The 21,183-nt window shown below is 29.9% G+C and overlaps 1 protein-coding gene, 1 non-coding gene and 1 pseudogene across 2 annotated transcripts; all 3 read right to left on the bottom strand.

Moving 5' to 3' along the window:
• Positions 1-747: 747 nt before the first annotated feature.
• On the bottom strand, positions 748-3,070 carry LOC106422305 (annotated as a pseudogene).
• A 444-nt stretch (positions 3,071-3,514) lies between these two features.
• On the bottom strand, positions 3,515-8,355 carry LOC111200056 (protein polybromo-1-like). Its single transcript, XM_022690734.2, has 4 exons — positions 7,721-8,355; positions 7,291-7,632; positions 7,151-7,213; positions 3,515-6,922 (listed from the first exon to the last, which is right to left on the bottom strand). Exons 2-4 carry the CDS (start codon positions 7,615-7,617, stop codon positions 6,560-6,562), a joined length of 753 nt encoding a protein of 250 aa, XP_022546455.2. The 5' UTR covers positions 7,618-7,632; positions 7,721-8,355; the 3' UTR covers positions 3,515-6,559.
• Positions 8,356-20,096: 11,741 nt separating this feature from the next.
• Positions 20,097-20,260, bottom strand: LOC125578864. Its single transcript, XR_007316946.1, has one exon. It is a non-coding gene; the product is annotated as a U1 spliceosomal RNA (small nuclear RNA).
• Between the last annotated feature and the right edge of the window lie 923 nt (positions 20,261-21,183).

The raw sequence follows: 21,183 nt of genomic DNA, 5'->3' as shown, positions 1-21,183 counted from the left end.
ATATTTCTACAACAAGAAATATGTACTGAGCATATTTTCTGTATTAAGAATTGGTTCAGACATAAGGTTACAACATCAGACATAGGAGCATCATCTTCAACGAGGATATATGTTGGTGATAGATGCATCATCACTACATTTCAAATGACTTGGATAAGGTGCTGGCTCCGCCCCTGCTTGGTACCTAAAAAGGATAATTGTTGATAAAGACCAAAAAGTGATAGTGATGAAACAGAAGCTAAAAGATAAGGAAAGACTTTTATTTATTCTAGCAATATCTAAGAATAACGATTTCTTGATTCATTTAGTCGTAGCAAACAAATAAAAGTTTCAAACCTTTCAAACTAAATGCAACTTAACTCTTACATTAAACGGTTATTTGTCAAAATCATAAAAAAAGGTATTTATCTAACTTCAAAGTAATAACAATAAATAGAAATAATAGAGTTATTCTATTCCAAATTCTGCAGGATCCATAATGAAACAAAAATCCATTGACAACTGATATATCCCCATAATCGAAGTTTTACAATTATTTTCATAAATTAGTTTTCATATTGTCCGATTTCATACCTAAAACCCTAAATAAACTTTCTTCACTCAGGTTTCTTGGTGGCTTCAGGATTGTTGTCAGCATTTGAGTCATTGGTTGTCTTCAAGGAGTCTTATGTCGCTTTCTTCTCAGCTTCAGGAGGACTGGTTAAATTCTTCTCAACGTCCTCACTCCTTGTACCTTAGGCAGGTTGTTCAGTATCTACAGCTAGAGGATATTACCTCATCCCTTGAGGTGTACCAGGAATTTCCACAGGCAATACACTCCAACTAAATGCATAAAAAACCAGAATGTGATTATTATGATCCATGAATATGCATAAGATCGTGCCGAGAATAGATGACTTAATATTGAAAAGCAAAAGAACCTGATAGCGATCTCGATGCCCAGCTTGAACGATATGTCTCAGGCCAACTTTAATATGACTGCATCTCGAGCATCTTACATCAGTCATCTGCATGAAAAGCCAACACATGGCATGGTCAAAGACATTCTCCAACACAAATCCAAGAAACTGGATAAAACTTTGGCTGTCATAAATGAAAAAACCTGCATTCGTTCCGCATCATCAGGCTCATTCTTCTCTGTTTCCTCATTAGTTAGACCCACCTGAATCCCATAAAAAAAACAAATCTTATTAGTTTAAAGTTTAAGAAATAATCATTACTATTTACCCATTATAGCAGAAAGCAAGATTAAGATTAATCTGTTTACAAACATGATAGTATAACAATTCCCTAACCTTTAACTCAGTGGGTGACATGTTCGAAATCTTTTCAGGTTCTAACTCGCCACTGAGCAGTCGTTTAGCCAGCAGTGCAGTGTTCTACAGACAAAACAAAATGGAACTATTTTTCAATGATCAGAAAGGCATACAAATTTTAGCATGTCATATAAGAATGTCACATTCAATTCATAGATCAACAACGGTTAAGAATATGGAGCATACGTGCAGAGATAATCATGAAATGGCATGAGTGCGGATTCTAACCTTCAGATTGAATGCTAATGTCCTTATCCTTTGATTGTATTTAGAATAGTCTGATGCATAAGAAACATTTATAGCCAGCTCAAGGGCACACACGGGAGAAACAGCAGCATCTGGCCAGAGAAAGCTCTCATCCTATCAAGCAGTTTAAACAAAAGGGTTAATGAAAGGTGAGTGCGTGAAAATAGAGACTATTTGGAACTCACATTTGCTTCATCACCAGCATTAAAGCATATGCTCTGGACTGCTTCCAGAAGCTTCGCCAAACATTCGTTACGATGAGAATTATCTGTTAGTGAATCAAACTTGTCTAAGATAGAATGATACTCTGATGAAATAGGAAACACATCTTTGTCCTTTCTAAGATCAACATGAAGTCTTTTTAATTTCCCGGAAAATCTTTTAGCCTTCTCTACATCTTCTTCAATTTCAAGGTCAGGAAAATCACCCAATCGCGCCAATGACTTATCCACAAAGAGGTTAATTTCACGTTGTTTTGCAACTTCATAATCCTTGTCAGTCAACTTCCACAGCTTCTTATCAACCGCATCATACACCTTTCGCACGATAAAACCTCTGCAACTCGGAAGTTGCTTATATGCTGGAACAAAATTCACCACGCATCTTTGCATCACTGATTCTGCTGGGACCTCATCACGATGGAAACTGTAGAAACGTCCACGTGTATCATTTACTACCCAGTTTCCACCATCCTTTTTCTTTGCATCTTCTTGACGATAAAACCATTGTACCAGAATCATCATCCTTCCATCTTGTTTTTTGGTAATATCCTACCCCAAAAAAAAACAAGTGAAATGGATGATATATAAAACAAGATTCAAGAGGCCATATGCGATTTATTAAATATTTCAACTAATTTTTTTTTACAAATTTGAAGGCCTAAATTTTTTTTTTTTTGAGCCTCTCTATGTAATTTTTTTCAAAATTTTGGGATGCTTAAGGTTGATGTTTCATTTGGCTTTACCCAAGACCAGCAAATACAAAAATTCAGTACCTTGATAATGGCAACATAAGGCTCAAGACTATTGTCTTCTGGATGCAACAGCACCGAATCCTCCTGTGCAATAAAGGAATGTCAGAGAGGCTAGAAACAAAGCATATCTTCTTTCGACTGATCAAAAAAAAAGAAAAAAGAAACAAGGCATTCAGGTGCAAAGGGAAAGCATGATGTAACTCACCAGCTCGTATCTGTTACCGCCGTATTCGAACTGCCCGTAATGGGTTCCTTTACCCGTAACTTTAACCGGCTCACCAACCGGTTTCGCGTCATCGGGCTTCAATTCCTTCGGCGGCGTTTCTTCGTCATCTTTCTTTCTCTTGCTCTCTGTCTCCTCCTCTTCCCCATCAGACTCTTTGTTCAGGATCACCTTCTTGCGTTTCCTCATTTTTCCCTCCATTGTTTCCTCAGGTCTCCTTGAGTTCTGTCCCTGAGACCTCGTCTTCGCTAGAGAGTCCTCTTCGTCGTCACTCGAGTACACCTGAGCAAACCTCCGACACGACACCATCTTTCTTCCTCCTCCCTGCGTGAATAAGAGAGCAGAGACAATTAAATAGATGTATTGTTGTTTTGTCAATATGATAGAACGTAGTATGTATATTCACACACCTTCTTAACTTTTGGATCTTCCAAAGAGGTTTGATACATACATATATTTACTAACTTACAGTTTTATAAGACTAGATTTATTTTATTACCTAATTATCTTTAAAGACTTTTATGGTCAACCTATTTTATTACTTTAGTATCTTAGTCTCATTTTGACAAGTTTATGTGAAAATTAATATTAATTTAGTTACATTTTTGACCAAATTTAAGCAGAAGTTTATTTTATTGCCAAATTTAGCAAAAATAATTTTTTTTTAAATTTAGCTATTAATTTTCGAAAATTATTATTTGCTTAAATGTTTGTTTGCAAAAATTATTTTCAATTAAATTATCAGTTTACATAAATATTTAGCTAAACTGTAGTTCGATACAAAAATATTGTAAGATTTCATAACATAATCACAAAATTTAATATTCTTAATTTTATATTAGTTAAAACATATTTTATAGGTTCAAAAATAAAATTATTTCCAAAAAATTGGTCAAGTTTATCATTTTGGGATATCTTTTTAAGAAAATCAGAATGGTCAAATTATTATTTAGGAAAGTTTAATTTATTAACAAAACTAAGATTGGGAAAAGTATTTAAGAAAAATGGTCAACTTTCTAATTTAGGATATCTTATTAATAAAAATAAAATTTGTCAAGCTAATAAATAAAAGAAAAGGTAATCAGTAAACTACGTACTATGTTTGTACGTAAAGATTAGTATTTTAGTTCCTTAAAGATTGAGTAGTTTGCATAAAACACTGTCAAGACTTGTATTTTTCACAATAGGAAGTTAATTAATAATTCATGATATATACTTAAGTGGTTTGTGCTTGTTTAGTAATTTTTCTTTTGTACCTTTTTCAGATAAAAATCGTTAAGGTGCTTCCTCAATTATTTAAATATATTTAAATAGATTTGTACACAAATAAAATATTTAAAAGTTAAGAAACAAACATATATCCAAATGAGATGTTAGACCATCTCCAATGGTTCACTCTCTTTTTCACTCTAAAGTAGAATAACTCTATAATAAAATTGAGTTATATTTCAATAGTATTCTATTTTAAAGTGAAAAATAGAGAGGTGAATAAAAAATAAACAAATTAATCTAGTAAACTCGTTTTCACTCTATTATATATAAAAAATATAATGAACTATTGGGTCATTTTTATTTTAATGTATATTTAAGAATGAAACATAGAGTAAGATTGGGATTTCCTCGCGACACATAGTGCCGGTAGAACACTTTTGGATGGCCTAAGAAAATTTTAACATTTTTAATATTTTTATCTAGTATCATATATTTTTATAATATAATATATATCGTATTAAAATTCCATACACTAGTTCAACTCGATAAAATAACTTAATTAAGTCGACGTATAGCGTTAACCAAAATTATAAACTATGTTTACACATACAGGATATATCAGTGTTGTTACTACCTCTATCCTATATTTTGAGTATTTTATTAAGTTAAGTATGTGTTTTGAATTATTTTGGTGTTATTTGGTAGTTTTACAGGTTTAAAGTCTACTTAGAACGATATAGTTTGAACTGGATACAAAAAAACAAAAAACAAAAGATGTAAAATGTGTCAGAAATTGAAGGAAGATTTTCTACATTGAGATTGAGCTCAGTTTGGAAAAAGATAGAGAATTGACTTCTCTTTCCAATACCACCGGGGGAGGTCGATCTATCGGTTAGATCGAAAGTTATGAAAACTGGACTATTTGCCAATTTAATACGAGAATTTTTTTTTTTAGATTTTCTTATTTTCGGTTTGATTTGTCCTAAAATTTGATGATTACGTATTTTGGCCTATATCTACTATTTTGAGTCGTTTTTAGGTCCAGACTTTTAAGCTTTTAAAGTTGTGAAGAGACAAAAGAATCTTTTTGAACCTTGTTTTTGTCTCTTTATTCCAATTATGCATATTCTATCATTGATCTTGTGTTATTTGGTTATGTTGAGTAGCATTATAGTTAGATTTTAGGGTTTCAAAGGAATCTAAGAGAATGAATTTTAGGATTGTTTGATTAGATAATATGCGTTACAGTTCTTCACTTGGATTGTTTTTAATGTTTGAACTTATTGATCACCTAATTCATGATCTTAGGTTATCTGAATGCAGTGTGAGCTGATTTGATTGCTTGAAAATATTTCATGTGAGCAAGGTGTTCTTAACCAACAGAGATTGATGCTATTGCGCTTTGTGGACCTATCGAAACTCAAACCTGATGCATGTTCAATCTCTTAGGTTCAATGGGAGTTAGTTCTCTAAGTTATTAGACATAGTAACTGGAGCCACAATAGTGGGAAGTTTATACATTCGTTTTAGAATGGTGCTTAGTTGATTTTTTTCATAAATTGTATACATTCATAATCAGATTTCATGTGATTTCCCTAAAGCATGACGCTCTTATTTCATTGTTTATATCTGCATATTTATTTTCTGCTTACTTTAAGGAAAACCAAAATCCCTTTTTGCCCTAACTTGACTCTATTATCACAGACTTATTGTCAAATCTTGGTCTTAGTTGATTTTCTTCCTTCTATACTATTGTGATTTGATGTGCACTAAAACTCTAAGTTAATAATCTATACTATTAAAAGGGAATCACTCCTAAAAAATCTACTTAAACAAGGTTGTTGGACCATTTCATTAGACTTAACTATTTATTTGGTCTTAACTTATATTTCTCTAACTATATAAATACTTTACATAATTTAAATGAATTCATTTATTATTTTCTCAAAATCTATTATATAATTGCTAACAATAAATCCATATGAATATATGATAGATTATTCAAATGTGATCATTACCACATATAATTCTATTAATAATATAATTTTTAATGGTTTATTTATGTTTAATAGGTTATATAATTTGTATTTTAAAATTTTAAGTACTCATTTGGTCCTTACTTTCGTCTCTATTTTTTCTATGCTCGATTATTTATGAAATTCAGATTAATTTTGAGTTTTTTTTTTCAGTTTGGTACGGTTTAGTGCACTCGGGTAAATGTATTCAAACCTATACATTATCTCTTATATAAAAAGAATTTATTTAATTTCAAAAGTAAACATGCGCTTTCTAAACGCGGATCAAAATCTAGTACACTATTAAAAATTAATATGAACAATTCAGATTAAAATAAGTTCACTCGTTATGGCCAAGGGACGCTCTCAAACAAAATAAAACTAAACGATGGAGAGAAATCGATCCTTTAAGACATAGTTTTTAGGAAATACTAGAATTATTGCAAGGATGGAGAGAAATACTAGCTTTTGCATTATTAAACAAAGACTATTATACTTTTAAAGTTTTAATTGGTTTACGGTTGGCTTAACTCTCCACAAAACCATATAAAATGAAACAGTTTAGATTAGAGATTTAGAGGTCAGGAAGATCACCCAATCGCGCCAATGACTTATCCACAAAGAGGTCAATTTCACGTTGTTTTGCAACTGCATAATCCATATCAGTCAACTTCCACAGCTTCTTAGCTACCGTATCATACACCTCTCGCACAATAAAACCTGTGCCTCTCGGAAGTTGCTTATGAGCTGGAACAAAATTCACCACGCATCTTTCAATCACTGATTCTGCTGGGACCTCATCACGATGGAAACTGTAGAAAAGTTCATGTGTATCATTTACTACCCAGTTTCCACCATCCATTTTCTTTGCATCTTCTTGACGATAAAACCATTGTCCCAGAATCATCATCCTTCCATCTTGTTTTTTGGTAATATCCTACCCAAGAAAACAAGTGAAATGGATGATACAACAAGATTTAAGAGGCCATAGGTGATTTATTAAACATTTCAACTAATTTTTTTTTTTTTACAAATTTGCAAGCGTAAATTATTTTTCTTTTTGGCATGTCTATGTAATTTACTTCAAAATTTTAGGGTGCCTAAGATCAGTGTTTCATTTGGGTTTGTCCAAGACCAGCGCTGAGCATATACAAAAATTCAGTACCTTGATAATGGCAACATAAGGCTCAAGACTATTGTCTTCTGGATGCAACAGCACCGAATCCTCCTGTGCAATAAAGGAATGTCAGAGAGAGGCTAGAAACAAAGCATTCAGGTGCAAAGGGAAAGCATGATGTATCTCACCAGCTCGTATCTGTTGCCGCCGTATTCGAACTGCCAGTAATGGGTTCCTCTACCCGTAACTTTAACCGGCTCACCAACCGGTTTCGCGTCATCGGGCTCTAATTCCTCCGGCGGCGTTTCTTCGTCATCTTTCTTTCTCTTCCTCTCTGTCTCCTCCTCTTCCCCATCAGACTCTTCGTTCAGGCTCACCTTCTCACGCTTCATCATTTTTCCCTCCATTGTTTCCTCAGGTCTCCTTGAGTTCTGTCCCTGAGACCTCGTCTTCGCTAGGGAGTCCTCTTCGTCGTCACTCGAGGACACCTGAGCAAACCTCCCACAAGACACCATCTTTCTTCCTCCTCCCTGCGTGAATAAGAGAACAGAGACAATTAATAAGATATATATTGTTGTTTTGTCAATATGATAGAACATAGTATGTATCTTCACACACCTTCTTAACTTTTGGGTTTTACAAAGAGGTTAGATACATGCATATATATACTAACTTACAGTTTTATAAGCCTAGATTTATTTTATTGCTTGATTATCTTTGAGGATTTTTATGATCATTTTGAGATATCTTTCTAATAAAATAAGATGGTCAAATTTATTAGTTAGGAAGTTTTATTAAAATGGTCAACATTCTCATTTAGGATATCTTACTAATTTAATAAAATATTTTTTTTCAAATTAATAAATAAAATAAAAGGTAATCAGTACACTACGATGTTTATAAATAAAGGTTATTATTTTAGTTGCATTTTATTTATTAAAATATAAGCCGTGACTTTTTTCATGTTTGATTTTTAATTTGGACCATCTTTTAATTTTTTTATTAAATATATTTTATTAATACTAACAATATATGTAATCTTTGAACTAATTTAATCATAATATCTTTTGATATAATTTCATTTTAAATATAAATATATTTATTAAAAAAATATAACAAATCTGTTCAAAACGATTTTAACAAGATCTTAATTTTTATAAATTATATTTAAATATTTTCACTAATTTTGAAATTAGTTTTGAAATATATTATACATTAATTTATTCAGTTATCATTTACAAAATGAAAAATAAAAATTATATCCTATTTTTATTTATAATGTAATCATAATAAATCATACTAAAATAAAAATATTATATTGAGCTAAATATGATAAAATTTTATTAAATTGATAAATTTATATATTTTATTTTCATAAATATAAAATATTTGTGTTCAAAAATAAAAATATAATACATTAGTACGACAGGTTAACATTAGCAAATTATATAATACGTATAAAATTAACATATATTTCACTAAAACCAATTCCTCCAAATAAGAATGAATTGCATGAAAAGCAGTTAATAACTTGAAAATTTGCAAAAATGGAAGAACAATAATAAGTGGAGAGAGATAAGGGTAAAATGACGTTGTTATCCTTGCTCTTTGCAATCAGAGATCTTAAATTATTTTAGACGGCTAACAAATATGTTTCTAGTCTATAAATTAGTTTAACCGACTAATAAACATATGTTTTTTATTCATCTTCCTCTGTGACTTTGCATGGTTATATTCCAATTTATCCAGATATTTTACATATTAAATGATTATTATGTTAGTGACTGGCTAACTAAAAATAAATATCCGGATACTATTATTTTTAGTTGGGTTTTTTTACCAGTAGTCGACTATCAGTATATACTCAAACTCTAAAAGTTAAGTAATGTATATCAATTATCCGAATATCAGAATTGTTAGTTGCAATTTCGATCAATAGTCGGTTAAAGGTATAATAACTTTCATTAAGAGCCATAAGAACCTTAGAAGCAATCATAGCATATTTTAAGATTTTAGGAGAAGATTGATGAAAAATCTGCTTATTTGAAAGTTTTGGGGCCGAAATCGAAGAGTCACAAAGATCAGGCACCAAACGTGCAAAATCGCAAAGGGTAGAAAAGCTCAGATCTAACAAAACCCGAAAGCTTGCTGGAATCAATCGGTTTGTGAATACCAGAAATTCTCGATCTGGCGTTCTCATCCTTAAACTTCAATTCTTCAGTCTTGTATGCTGCAAATCGATAGAGTTGAGGTGACTAATGCGCTCGATTCACCTCTCTTGACTCCGTCTGCAAACTCTCGAGCATGACGACACAGAGCCAAAGGTGCTACGTGTTGGTGATCCGACTCCGGTTCTGGCGACTCCATGAAACTCATGGTACGAGATGACAATGACGCAGCGACAAAGATGTTCAGAAGTCCCGCGGTGGCGCAGTCAAGAAAGAGCGGAAACTTTACCAAACAAAACAAATTAAGAACATTAAAATAAATTTAAGAAAAAACAATTAGATACATGTTACATATATAGTTATCCGGCTGTAGTTATTGTAGGGGTAATTCGACCATTATTAAAAAAAAACAGCTCAGCTCAAAAGGTGTTTTTTCTATTTTGCAAATTATACACTTATATTTGTATAGGGAAGCTAATTTCTCAAAATTAAATCTTTGAAGCTACTTTAATCTTGATATCTTTTCATCTTAAATATAAATATATTTATTTAAAAAAATATAACAAATCTGTTCAAAAAGATTTTAACAAGATCTTAATTTTTATAAATTATATTTAAATATTTTCACCAATTTTGAAATTAGTTTTGAAATATATTATACATTAATTTATTCAGTTATCTATTACAAAATGAAAAATAAATATTATATCCTATTTTTATTTATAATGTAATCATAATAAATCATACTAAAATAAAAATATTTTATTGAGCTAAATATGATAAAATTGTATTAAATTGATAAATTTATATATTTTATTTTCATAAGTATAAAATATTTGCGTTCAAAAATAAAAATATAATACATTACTACGACGGGTTAACATTAGCAAATTATAAAATACATATAAAATTAACAGATATTTCACTAAAACCAATTTCTCAAAACTAAACTTTGAAACTACTTTAGTCACGATATCTTTTCATTTTAAATATAAAAATATATGTATATATTATATTATATTTTTAAAATTTCTAATATTCTGTTGAAAAATACTTTTAACAATATGTTAACTTTATAAAAAATTATGTAAATATTTTCACTGATTTCGTAATTAGCAATTAACTATTATTATGCATCAATATATATTAATTTATTTTTTATAAAATGAAAAATTAAAATTATATCCTATTTTATCTACTCTATAATCATAATCATCATGTTAAAACACAATTATTATATTAAATTAAATATGATAAAAGTATATTAAATTTATAAATTATATTTCATAAATGTAAATTTATAAGCCTAGATTTATTTTATTGCTTAATTATCTTTAAGGAATTTTATGATGAATCTATTTTATTACTTTAGTATCTTAGTCTCATTTTGACAAGTTTATGTGAAAGTTAAAATTAAAATTAATTTAGTTACGTTTTTTTTAACAAAAGTTACGCTGAAGTTTATTTGATTTCCAAATTTTGCAAATTAAATTTGTTTGTAATTTCTTAGTTATTAATTTTTGAAAAAGTATTATTTATTTAAATGTTTGTTTAGAAAAAGTATTTTCAGTTATATTATAAATTTACAGAATGATCTAGCTAAAATGTAGTTCGATACAAAACAATATTGTAAGATTTTATAGCATAATTAAAAAAAAATTAATATTATTAATTTGATTTAATTTTATATTAGTTAAAAACATATTTTATTGGTTCAAAAATAAAATTATTTCCAAAACAATTGGTGAACTTTATCATTTTGGGATATCTATTTAAGAAATAAGAATGGTCAAATAATTATTTAGGAAACTTTATTTTGAAAACTAAGTTGGTCAAATTATTTAATAAAAATGGTCAACTTTCTCATCTAGGATATCTCATTTTGGGATATCTAATTTTTATTTTGTACCTTTTTCAGATAAAAATCGTTAAGGTGATTCATCAATTATTTAGATTAGGTTTTTTGTCTGCACCTGCGGACATAATAATTTTACAAATATTTATAATATATTGCACCTATATTCAAAAATAAATTTTTAAAACAAATTCTATATATATACAAAGTTTTTTCAGAAAAACCTAAATACTTGTTTATGTCAAATTACAATTAAAAACACTCATGCCTTTAATATATTAAATATCATATTCTATACATATCACAAAGTTTTTCAGTATAATAAAATTATCTTTTATCATATAAAATAAATTAAAAACTCTTACGTATAACTAAAATTATATACAATATATATAAAGATTAATCATTATTTTTAATTTTTAAATACATTTATGATGTAAAATAGTTTTTGGATAACACAATATAAAATTTTATATAATGATAATTATAAATGAATAAATTATTATTTTTATTCATATTTTATTATATATTAACAAATCTAATTATTTATTAAGGTTAATAATGATTTTATTAGACAATATAAATTATTTTTAGATAATCATAATTTTCAAATAATTTAAATTTGTTTTTTTTATTTTAAATTAATGGTATATTAACAAATCATCTTATTCATTTAGGGTCTTAAAGACTTTAGCCGCTCTAACTTTCAACATGAGAGATCCATTGCAAAAATCACTTCGCAAATAATAGTATAGATAGATTTTAATAGATTTATACACAAATAAACTATTTAAAAGTTAGGAAACAAACATATTTCCAAATGAGATATTACAATAGACAGTGCCGGTATAACATTTTTGGATGGCTTAAGCAAAATTTTAATATATTTTTAATATTTTAATCTAGTATCATATATATTTATAATATAATATTAAAATTTCTTACACTAGTTCAGTTCGAAAAAATAACTTAATTAAGTCAACCGTACAATAACACGGCTAATCAAAATTATAAACTATGTTGTCTGCGTCATGTATATTAGTCAATATTGGGACTACCAACATTCATGTTTAGTAAAGTTTCTAGCTAATTGTGGAAGTCTTCTGCGTTAGTTTTTGTAAATTTGTTAAGTAATTTTAAGAGATGTTTATTTAATTTTCAAAAGTGTTAAGTAACTTCAAGAATATCAAGTATCATGGTTTAATGTGTCTTCTCAGATCATAAGATATACTTTTTACTTATGTATCTAATGAAAGTGTTCTAGCTTTGAACTTAATGTTTTTATCTTTTGTGAATTTGACTAAGTTTTCTTGAGAATTCTTCTCCTTTAGTTGTAATAAATTTGATTAATTTTTTTGTGTTTTTGTGTTTTGTTATTGAAGTTGTATCAACAACTTCAATTATGTCAAGTAATTTTTGCAAGATAATATTGTGGAAAATGAACATATTTACCAAACTTTTTCATTAATATCTCTTCAAATTTACAAAAAAAGTCACAACTAAAGGAGTACATATGCAAATCACAAAAAAGACCACAAACAAAACTATTAAGATCTTTCCTCTACAAAGACAAGCTTAGACTCCGCTTGATATGGAAGACGACCTCGTCAGAAGTCGTCTGGAAGACTTCTTTGAAGTCGTCTGGAAGACTTCTTTGAAGTCGTCTGGAAGACTTCTTTGAAGTCGACTGGAAGACTTCTTTGAAGTCGTCTGGAAGACTTCTTTGAAGTCGTCTGGAAAACTTCTTCTAGCGCATTATATTTTATAAGACTTCCGAGAAGACTTCCCATAGGTCTTCAAAAGTCTGATCCAGATCTGAAAAACATGTATATCAAACCCAAATCTGAAAAACCTGCATATTATATCAAAAAACGTTCAAATGACTTAAAAACAGAAAAAATAAGTGAAAAATTAGATAGAAATACTTTTATAGAACACACAAAGTACATATCCAAGTGGAAGATAAGAACCATCTGATTAAAAATCTGCAACAAAAAGATAGATTAGTGAAAGAGATTAGAGTGGGTTTGGAGAGTTTTAGTTTGGGAAAAGTGTATGAACTTTATGCAACAGGAGCTTACCAAATGAAAGAAAATCAGACATAAAAACTTAACAAAACGCTAAGATCTATTATGAAAGGGATACATGGGAGAAGACTCCGTCAGAAGACTTCTTAGAAGTCGTCTGGAAGACTTTTTGGAAGTCGTATGTAAGTCTTCTAGCCCAGAAGTCTTCCAAATCCGAAAAATCTGCATATCAAAATCCAGATCTGAAAAACATACATCTCCAAAAACGTTCAAATGACTTAAAACAGAGATTAGATATATCTACCTTTATAAAACACACAAAAAAAACATATCTAAAATTAATAAATCTACCTTTAAATGAGTGGAAGATGAGAAGCATGTGATGAAAAACCTGCAAAACAAGATAAACTAGTGAGAAAGACATGAGACAAAAACAATAAATTGATATAAAGTTTGATATTTATAAGTTCAAAGAGAGAGGTTAGAGAGTTTTATAATGAGGAACATACCATTTTTGTTGCAGCCATTTGAGAGGAGGAGAAAGAATGTGTAAATTTTTCTTTATATATGGAGACAAAAATTCCAATAAGGTTAAATATTTTCGATCATAAGACTTACTAGACGACTTACTTGTAAGTCGCCAAGAAGACTTCAATATTTTTAGCAGGAAACTAAAATATTTTTAGCGGGTTAGCAGACTTTCAGAGAAATCTTCTAATCGCCAGACGACTTACATGTTAGTCTTCTAGACTCTAAACATAACCCCTAAACTAAATTAACTAACTAAACACTTCATAAAATCAAATTAAACTTAAAAAGAATTTACTATACATAGAAATAATCACATGTAGGAACAAAATTAATTTTTCAAAAAAACATTTAAGTTTTCCAAAATCTAAACCTAAGAATACATACAATTCATCAACATATGTTGCCAAACCCTAGACCAAAGAATATCATGATTCACTACTTTCACTCATCTATGTTGAAAACAATTCAATTTTATTATATCTTAATTTATATCACTTAAAACTGTTTATAATTACATAATTTTTATTTTTCGCTTATCAAAATATGTTTTACAAAATTTATAAATTATTTTTAAGATCAACTATACCAGACGACTTTTGTGGAAGTCGTTCAGAAGACTTAATATAATCTCAGAAGACTTAACGGGCTATATTCGTAAAAATGAGTTCTGTTTTTTTTTGTTTGGTCACAAGAGGCTGGATGTAATTTCACAAAGTTTTTGGGTTACTTTTGCATTTGTTTCAAGTTTGGATATACTTTTGCAATCAAAATCAAGTTTTGAGTCATATTTGGTAAATCTCCATTTTCTATTTTTGCAAATTATATAGTTATATTTGTATAAGGAAGCTAATTTCTCAAAATTAAACCTTTGTAACTACTTTAATCATGATATCTTTTCATTTTAAATATAAATATAAATATATATATGTATATATTATATTATATTTTTAAAATTCTAATAATCTGTTGAAAAAATACTTTAACAATATGTTAATTTTAAAAACATTTATGTAAATATTTTCACTAATTTTGTAATTAGCAATTAACTATTATTATGCATCAATATATATTAAGTTATTGTTTATAAAATGAAAAATTAAAGTTATATCCCATTTTATCTACTCTATAATCATAATCATCATGTTAAACACTCAATTATTATATTAAATTAAATATGATAAAAGTATATTAAATTGATAAACTTATAAATTTTATTTCATAGATATAAACTATTTGTGTTAAAAATATATTATGATGACAGGCCTGCTTAAAAATTAGCAAACTATATCTAAAATTAATATATCTTAGACTTTTTTATATAAAATAATATATATTTAAAATACTGGTAAAAGGCAATCCTGCTTTGAAGGGAAAGTCGGGGTTTAGCAAAAATTAAATACAAAATAACTTTCAAATATGTTTTCTGATGAATATATTTATTTGTTTAATAACTAAATGCAAATTAACTAAATGCAAATACAATAAATAAATAAATAAATAAATATATATATATAATAAGAAGTGACAAATACATGTGACGGTTTTAAACAATAGATTAATTATAACATGTAAATTATAAAATTATTGTATTTGAAATAGTTATATAAATATTTAAGTATATGATTAACGTTAAAAATATATACTACCAATGATCTAAACAAATATCTGTGCATTAACCGGAATGAAAGTAGCTAGAGCTTGTCCATCGATATCTCATCTTCTCTTTGCAGATGACAGTCTCTTCTTTTGTAAGGCACAAAGGGAGGAGTCCCAAACCATTCACATGATTTTGAAGTAGTATTAAGCTGTATCAGGTCAACTAATAAATTTTCAAAAAAATTCAATTCAATTTAGACACAAAATTGAGGAATCCAGCCGACAGGAGTTGCGTGATATCTTACGAACACAAACGTTAGAAGGAATGGGATCTTACCTGGGACAACCTGAGAATCTCGGAGGTTTCAAGATTCAAGTTTTTGGGTTTATACAAGATTGCTTAAATAATAAGGTTAATGGTTGGACTTTTAACTTTTTACTAAAGGCGGAAAGGAAGTGATCATTAAATCAGTAGTTACGGCCTTACCAAATCATGTGATGTCCTGCTATCGTTTACCAAAAGTAACCGCAAAGAAACTGACGAGTGCGGTAGCACAATTCTGGTGGAGCCCAGGGGGAAGCACAAAAGTGATGCACTGAAAATCATGGGACAAATTATGTATAAATAAGGATGAAGGAGGTTTAGGTTTTAAAGATTTCACTGATTTTAACACGAAGATGCTTGGTAAGCAGTTATGGTTTCTAATAGAGAAACCAAATATCTTATTTGCTCGAGTTTTTAAAGGACGGTACTACAGGAATGCCTCACCCCTGGAACCGATTAGATCATATTCTCCGTCATATGGCTGGCAGAGTATTGTAGCTAGATCTCTGGTTAGCAAATGACTAATTAAAAGGGTGGGATAATGATCATCTATATCCGTATGGAACGATTCATGGCTCCCAACCACTCGCCCGAGACCAGCAAACAAAAATCAACATAACATTTACTTAGACCTTACAGTTGACTCTCTCATTAACTCAACTTCACGAAGTTGGAACTCATAGGCACTTCGGGTTTTGGTGGATCCCCATGATGTAAAAATCATAGAAAGTATACCACTGAGTAGGACTCATATGAGAGATAGGGATGGGTGGCATTTCACAAGAAATAGAAAATACACGGTTAAATCAAGATACGAAGTAGAACGAGTTTACACAGATAAGGAAACAACACCAATAATGTTGGGACATACAGTTGATATTGAAAGCGTTATGACGGAAAGTTTGGTGCCCACCAAAAATAAAGTATTTTTTATGGCAATTGATGTCAAGGTGTATATAAGCTAAGAAAAATCTGCAAGCAAGAGGGCTACAATGGGATATATGTTGTACCAGATGCGGAGCCTTCCAAGAATCAATAAACCATGTGTTTTTTGAATGCCCTCCAAGCATGTCAGGTCTGGGCTCTCTCATAGATACCATCAAACCCATCTATTTTTTCCACAGAAGCTCTCTTCACAAATATGGATCATTTATTCTGGAGAGTTTTTCCACAAATGGAGGATCATCAATTTGCATGGATTTTATGGTACATTTGGAAAGGAAGGAACAACAAAGTTTTCAGTAATCTGCACATTGATTCCATGGATACGCTCAAATTTGCGAAAACAGAATCAACACTTTGGACTGAAGCACAAGTTTTAACCACACAGAGGGCAGCACAACATATTTAAGCTATGAACTTACCATCAATTCCAGGGCGATGGTATTTTACAAATGGTTCTTGAAAATATAATGAGGTTTCTTTTAGGATAAGAGTGGTATACTACTTTAGAAGGTTTTGCTGATTTGATGGGAGTAAGAAATGTCAGGGCTAGTCTTTTCCCTCTTCATTCGGAGGTGGAGGCGCTAATTTGGGCAATTGAGTGTATGAGGAATTTGCGGTAGTTTCGGGTCACGTTTGCAACAGATTATTCTTAAAAAGTTTTCTCAGCTCTGAGATCATTCATCTATCGAGAATGCAGAATTTGAATGTGGATAGTCTAGCACGCAGTGTCTGAAAACAACATTCTTTCATCGTTCACACGGATGGGGAGCTACCTGTGTGGTTTAGAGAATCAGTATGAATCTGTTTTTAAGTTAATGACAAAAAAATCTGCATATAAAAGTAAAAACAAATAGTCGCGCGGTTGTGTGGGTCAAGATCTAGTAAGGATTAAACAAATCATGTTCGTTGCTTTCAAGTTTGCTTTCCTTTAACCATATAAAGTTCGTTCTTTTTTCTTTGTTCCTTTTAAGTTTTTTAAATTAAAATGCATAGGGAGAAAATAAAAATAAAAGGACATTATGGTCTGAATACTATCTAATACATCATATTCTAACCATAGTCTTTTTATAGTTATCTGATTCTTATGATTATCTGATGAATTATAATTTTTGTAACTAGATTTTGACCCGCGCTTCGAAAGCGCGGGTTTACTTTTATAAAAAATTTATATGGATTAGTATTTTGGGATTGTATATTATTATGTTACAAAGTATATATTACATCGAAGAAGGTAATTTGTTTAAGATTATATAATTTTAGTTTATTTGAGATTTTGTATCTACATTCTTATGTAACTTTCTCTTAGATCTGAGAGTTTTTTTCGGATCCAAAAAATACAACCGAACCAATCCAAAAATATACGTTTATCTTGGGTCTCGATACATGGTAAAATACCTATTGAGTATTTTTTTAGACATGCCGACCCGAGACCCGATTCGATACCCAAAGTATACTAAATATTTTGTTTATATTAGGTATATATGGATATTTCGGATATATGTTTTTGGTATTAGAGATATTTTTTTAACTTTCAGGATCGAGTTTTCGGTTATAGTTTCGAGTTTCAAGGAAAATTTTAAAAAAATTAAAATATATTTCACATATTCATATAACTTTGGTATTTGAATAATTTCGGATATATGTTTGGGATTTTGGGTATTTGTTTGGATTTTGAGTGTTTTCTTGGTTTTCGGATACTTCGGATTTTTAGTTCCTAAATATCGGCACCGAACCGGACCCGATACGTATCCAATTACATGTATTTTACAGGTATTTAAATTATCCGAAATTATCCCAACACGAAAGAAACTGATCCGAACCCAAACTAAAAAAATTTAAATATCTAATTTGGTTCAAATGTTTAAGACTCAAAAATTGAGAACCGAAAAGAACAGATTTGTACCTAACCCAAAAACCCAAATGCTCAAACTTATTCTCTCTCAGTATACTTTGTATGCTTTTTTTATAACAATTACATTTGTTGAATTGATGAGGCTTAAGATTTATTTGGTAGATTTTAGCTAATTTAATACTATAAATTTGTAGGGGTTTTAATATTTTTAAACTTATCTTAACGAATTTTTTTATTATTATTAATACTTTTTATTAAAATTAATGCAAAATCTATAATTTTTTTAAGAGATATTTTCTAAAGTGTTTTTTTATCAAATTGGATTTTTTAAATATTTGGACATATGTTTGACAATTTTGAATTGCATTGAAAATGCTAATATTTTCAGGGTTTAAAAGTTTAGAATTTGTTGATATGTAGTTGGCGTATATTATTAATAATAGAATACAAATAAACATGAGTAAGAGGTCTTCGTAACGTAAATATTGCAAAAGAAGTTAAATCAAGGATTAAAATGTTCATAACAAAATAAATAAATGGTTGTCGATTTTTCAAACATAAAAAAAAATCTATCAAGGTGTAAGTAATTAGTAGGAATTTTTTTTTTGAAATGTAATTAGTAGGAGATATTATTATGATTATGGGAGAATAATATTGCTTTAATTGTTGTTGTCGTATTCAATGTTTATGTATTACTATGGCTAATAACAATAATTTTGAACAATTTCAGAAAATAAAGGGAGGACCATTAATGAATAGGTGCAACAACATTTTGTTAGTAGATTTTTTAGGATTTCTTCCCTTTTAATAGTATTGATATAACATGTTAAAACAATTCAATACATTTGTAGGTCATATATAACAACGGTAATACAACAACTATTGTTAAAAGATAAATGTTTATGTATCGTTTAGATATAAAAACCCAAAAATTATTCGTTTAACTGATAATATATTTGTTAACGGAATGATAATTATTATTTATCTTTTCTTCACCACAACTTATGGACGTGGTGAATATTTTCATCTCATACATTTTGTCGGTTTAAGGATAGAGGGGGAAGCATTTAATGACCACTATTTTGTAACTGATTTTGTAGAAACTGACAAATTATTTATCAACTAACAACATCTATTTTATAACAAATTTGTAGCGGCTACCAAAATTTGAATCAGCTATGGACAACTATTTCATTACATCTTACTAATTATCATTTGCAGTAACCTATTTTGTAACATATAATCAAATATGTATTTAAAGAGGCGATTCACGACCAAAAACATCACAATGGAGAATCTGCAATGCCTTACCCATGGTTAAATTCAACAATGTCACATATCAACTCTACATGCCCAGGATTAATACGCCACAAATGAGACGTGGACAATAGAATGGATACGGTAATGGCTAGACATGTGTACTTGATCTTAATGTCCATGTCCTTCACTTTCCTCTTCTTCACCATTTCAATAACCAAGTCAACGATACAGAACTTCAGTGACAAGACAAGAACTTCATTCATCTACAAATCCTTTGATATTTCAAGACAAGAACCCTCTAAAAAGCAAGAACACTGAGAAACAAAATATAATTTGTGTATAGTTGCAAATTACTCTTAAATTTAACCAATTCAACAGATTTTTCTTTGGAAAGACACAATGACTTAACATTAAAAAATTTAACTGTTGGGAGTGGGAGGAGCCGCACGGACGCAAAGCCCCATTACCGCAAAATAAGACGCGGTCTCTTCCACTTGGGAAAATCTTAAGCTAAGCACCCTTCCTTATTGTGCAATGGAAGTTACTAGCTAAGGCCACTCATCTTATTGATCAAGAGTCGACCTCATCCAGGTAAGTATCTTTCAATGTTCGACCATTATCTTCTAATATACTAAGCCGAACAAAACCTCCCAAATGACTCATATCTGGCCCCTGCATATATGAATATTTTCTAACTCTTGTCCTCGACTTATCATGGTCAATGTCGTTGGAAAGTTAACTAAGTTAACTCTTGCCTATGCCCTGGACCGGGCCTGTGTGTTGGTCATACTTAAATCGATTCAAGTATGGTATTGCTAGTTGTCGCTCCGACGTGCCACTTTAACAAAACAGAAAGCACTCATCTATTTTGTGTCAGTATCCTGTCCCTTGCAATACCGAAAATTTAATTATCTAGTGGCTGGGACTCGAACCCAAGTGGCTTCACCTTATTGATCTTCAAGTTAATTACCACCGGGCCTGTGCTTTGGTCATACTCATGTCGATTCAAGTATGGTATTGCTAGCTGTCGCTCCGACCCAGCACCGGTTGTACCGCTTTAACAAAACAAAAAAATCACTCGCCTATTTTGTGTCAGTCCACTGTTCATGGCAATACTAAAAATTTAGTTCTCTAATGGTCGGGACTCGAACCCAGATGACTTCACCTTATTGAGCTTCAAGATAATTACCACCGGGCCACAAGCCCCGGTAATTTATTCTACATCTTTAAGTGTTATTTCAATGATTTTGTCATATTTTAAGGTGTTACATTACGTGATCTGATTTACATAGTTAAAAGTGAAGACGTTATTTTAGAAAAGAATATGTATGATATACAAAAGAAATTTAGTATGGCGATAGGTTATTCCAACTTATCCTCACGATTTCCAGTGTATAGACGAAAGCTAAAAACACGATGTAAAAAAAGAAGATTCCGTTGTTTCTTGTAAATCACGTCTCAAATCATTAGAATTGTTCGCAAGTCTTGCGTTTATGTGTTGATGGTGACACACGGCCGTTAC

The sequence above is a fragment of the Brassica napus genome, chromosome A9 (assembly GCF_020379485.1).
Source record: "Brassica napus cultivar Da-Ae chromosome A9, Da-Ae, whole genome shotgun sequence".
NCBI lineage: Eukaryota > Viridiplantae > Streptophyta > Magnoliopsida > Brassicales > Brassicaceae > Brassica > Brassica napus.
This window is presented reverse-complemented; position numbering and strand designations above follow the sequence as displayed.

Bases quoted from the DNA above. Each gene is read 5' to 3' on its own strand.
- LOC111200056 (XM_022690734.2), bottom strand. From the start codon at position 7,617: ATGGTGTCTTGTGGGAGGTTTGCTCAGGTGTCCTCGAGTGACGACGAA. The intron at 7,214-7,290 runs GTGAGATACATC...TTTATTGCACAG, and splicing joins GCGGCAACAGATACGAGCTG to GAGGATTCGGTGCTGTTGCA. The intron at 6,923-7,150 runs GTACTGAATTTT...TTTCTTGGGTAG, and splicing joins CTTATGTTGCCATTATCAAG to GATATTACCAAAAAACAAGA.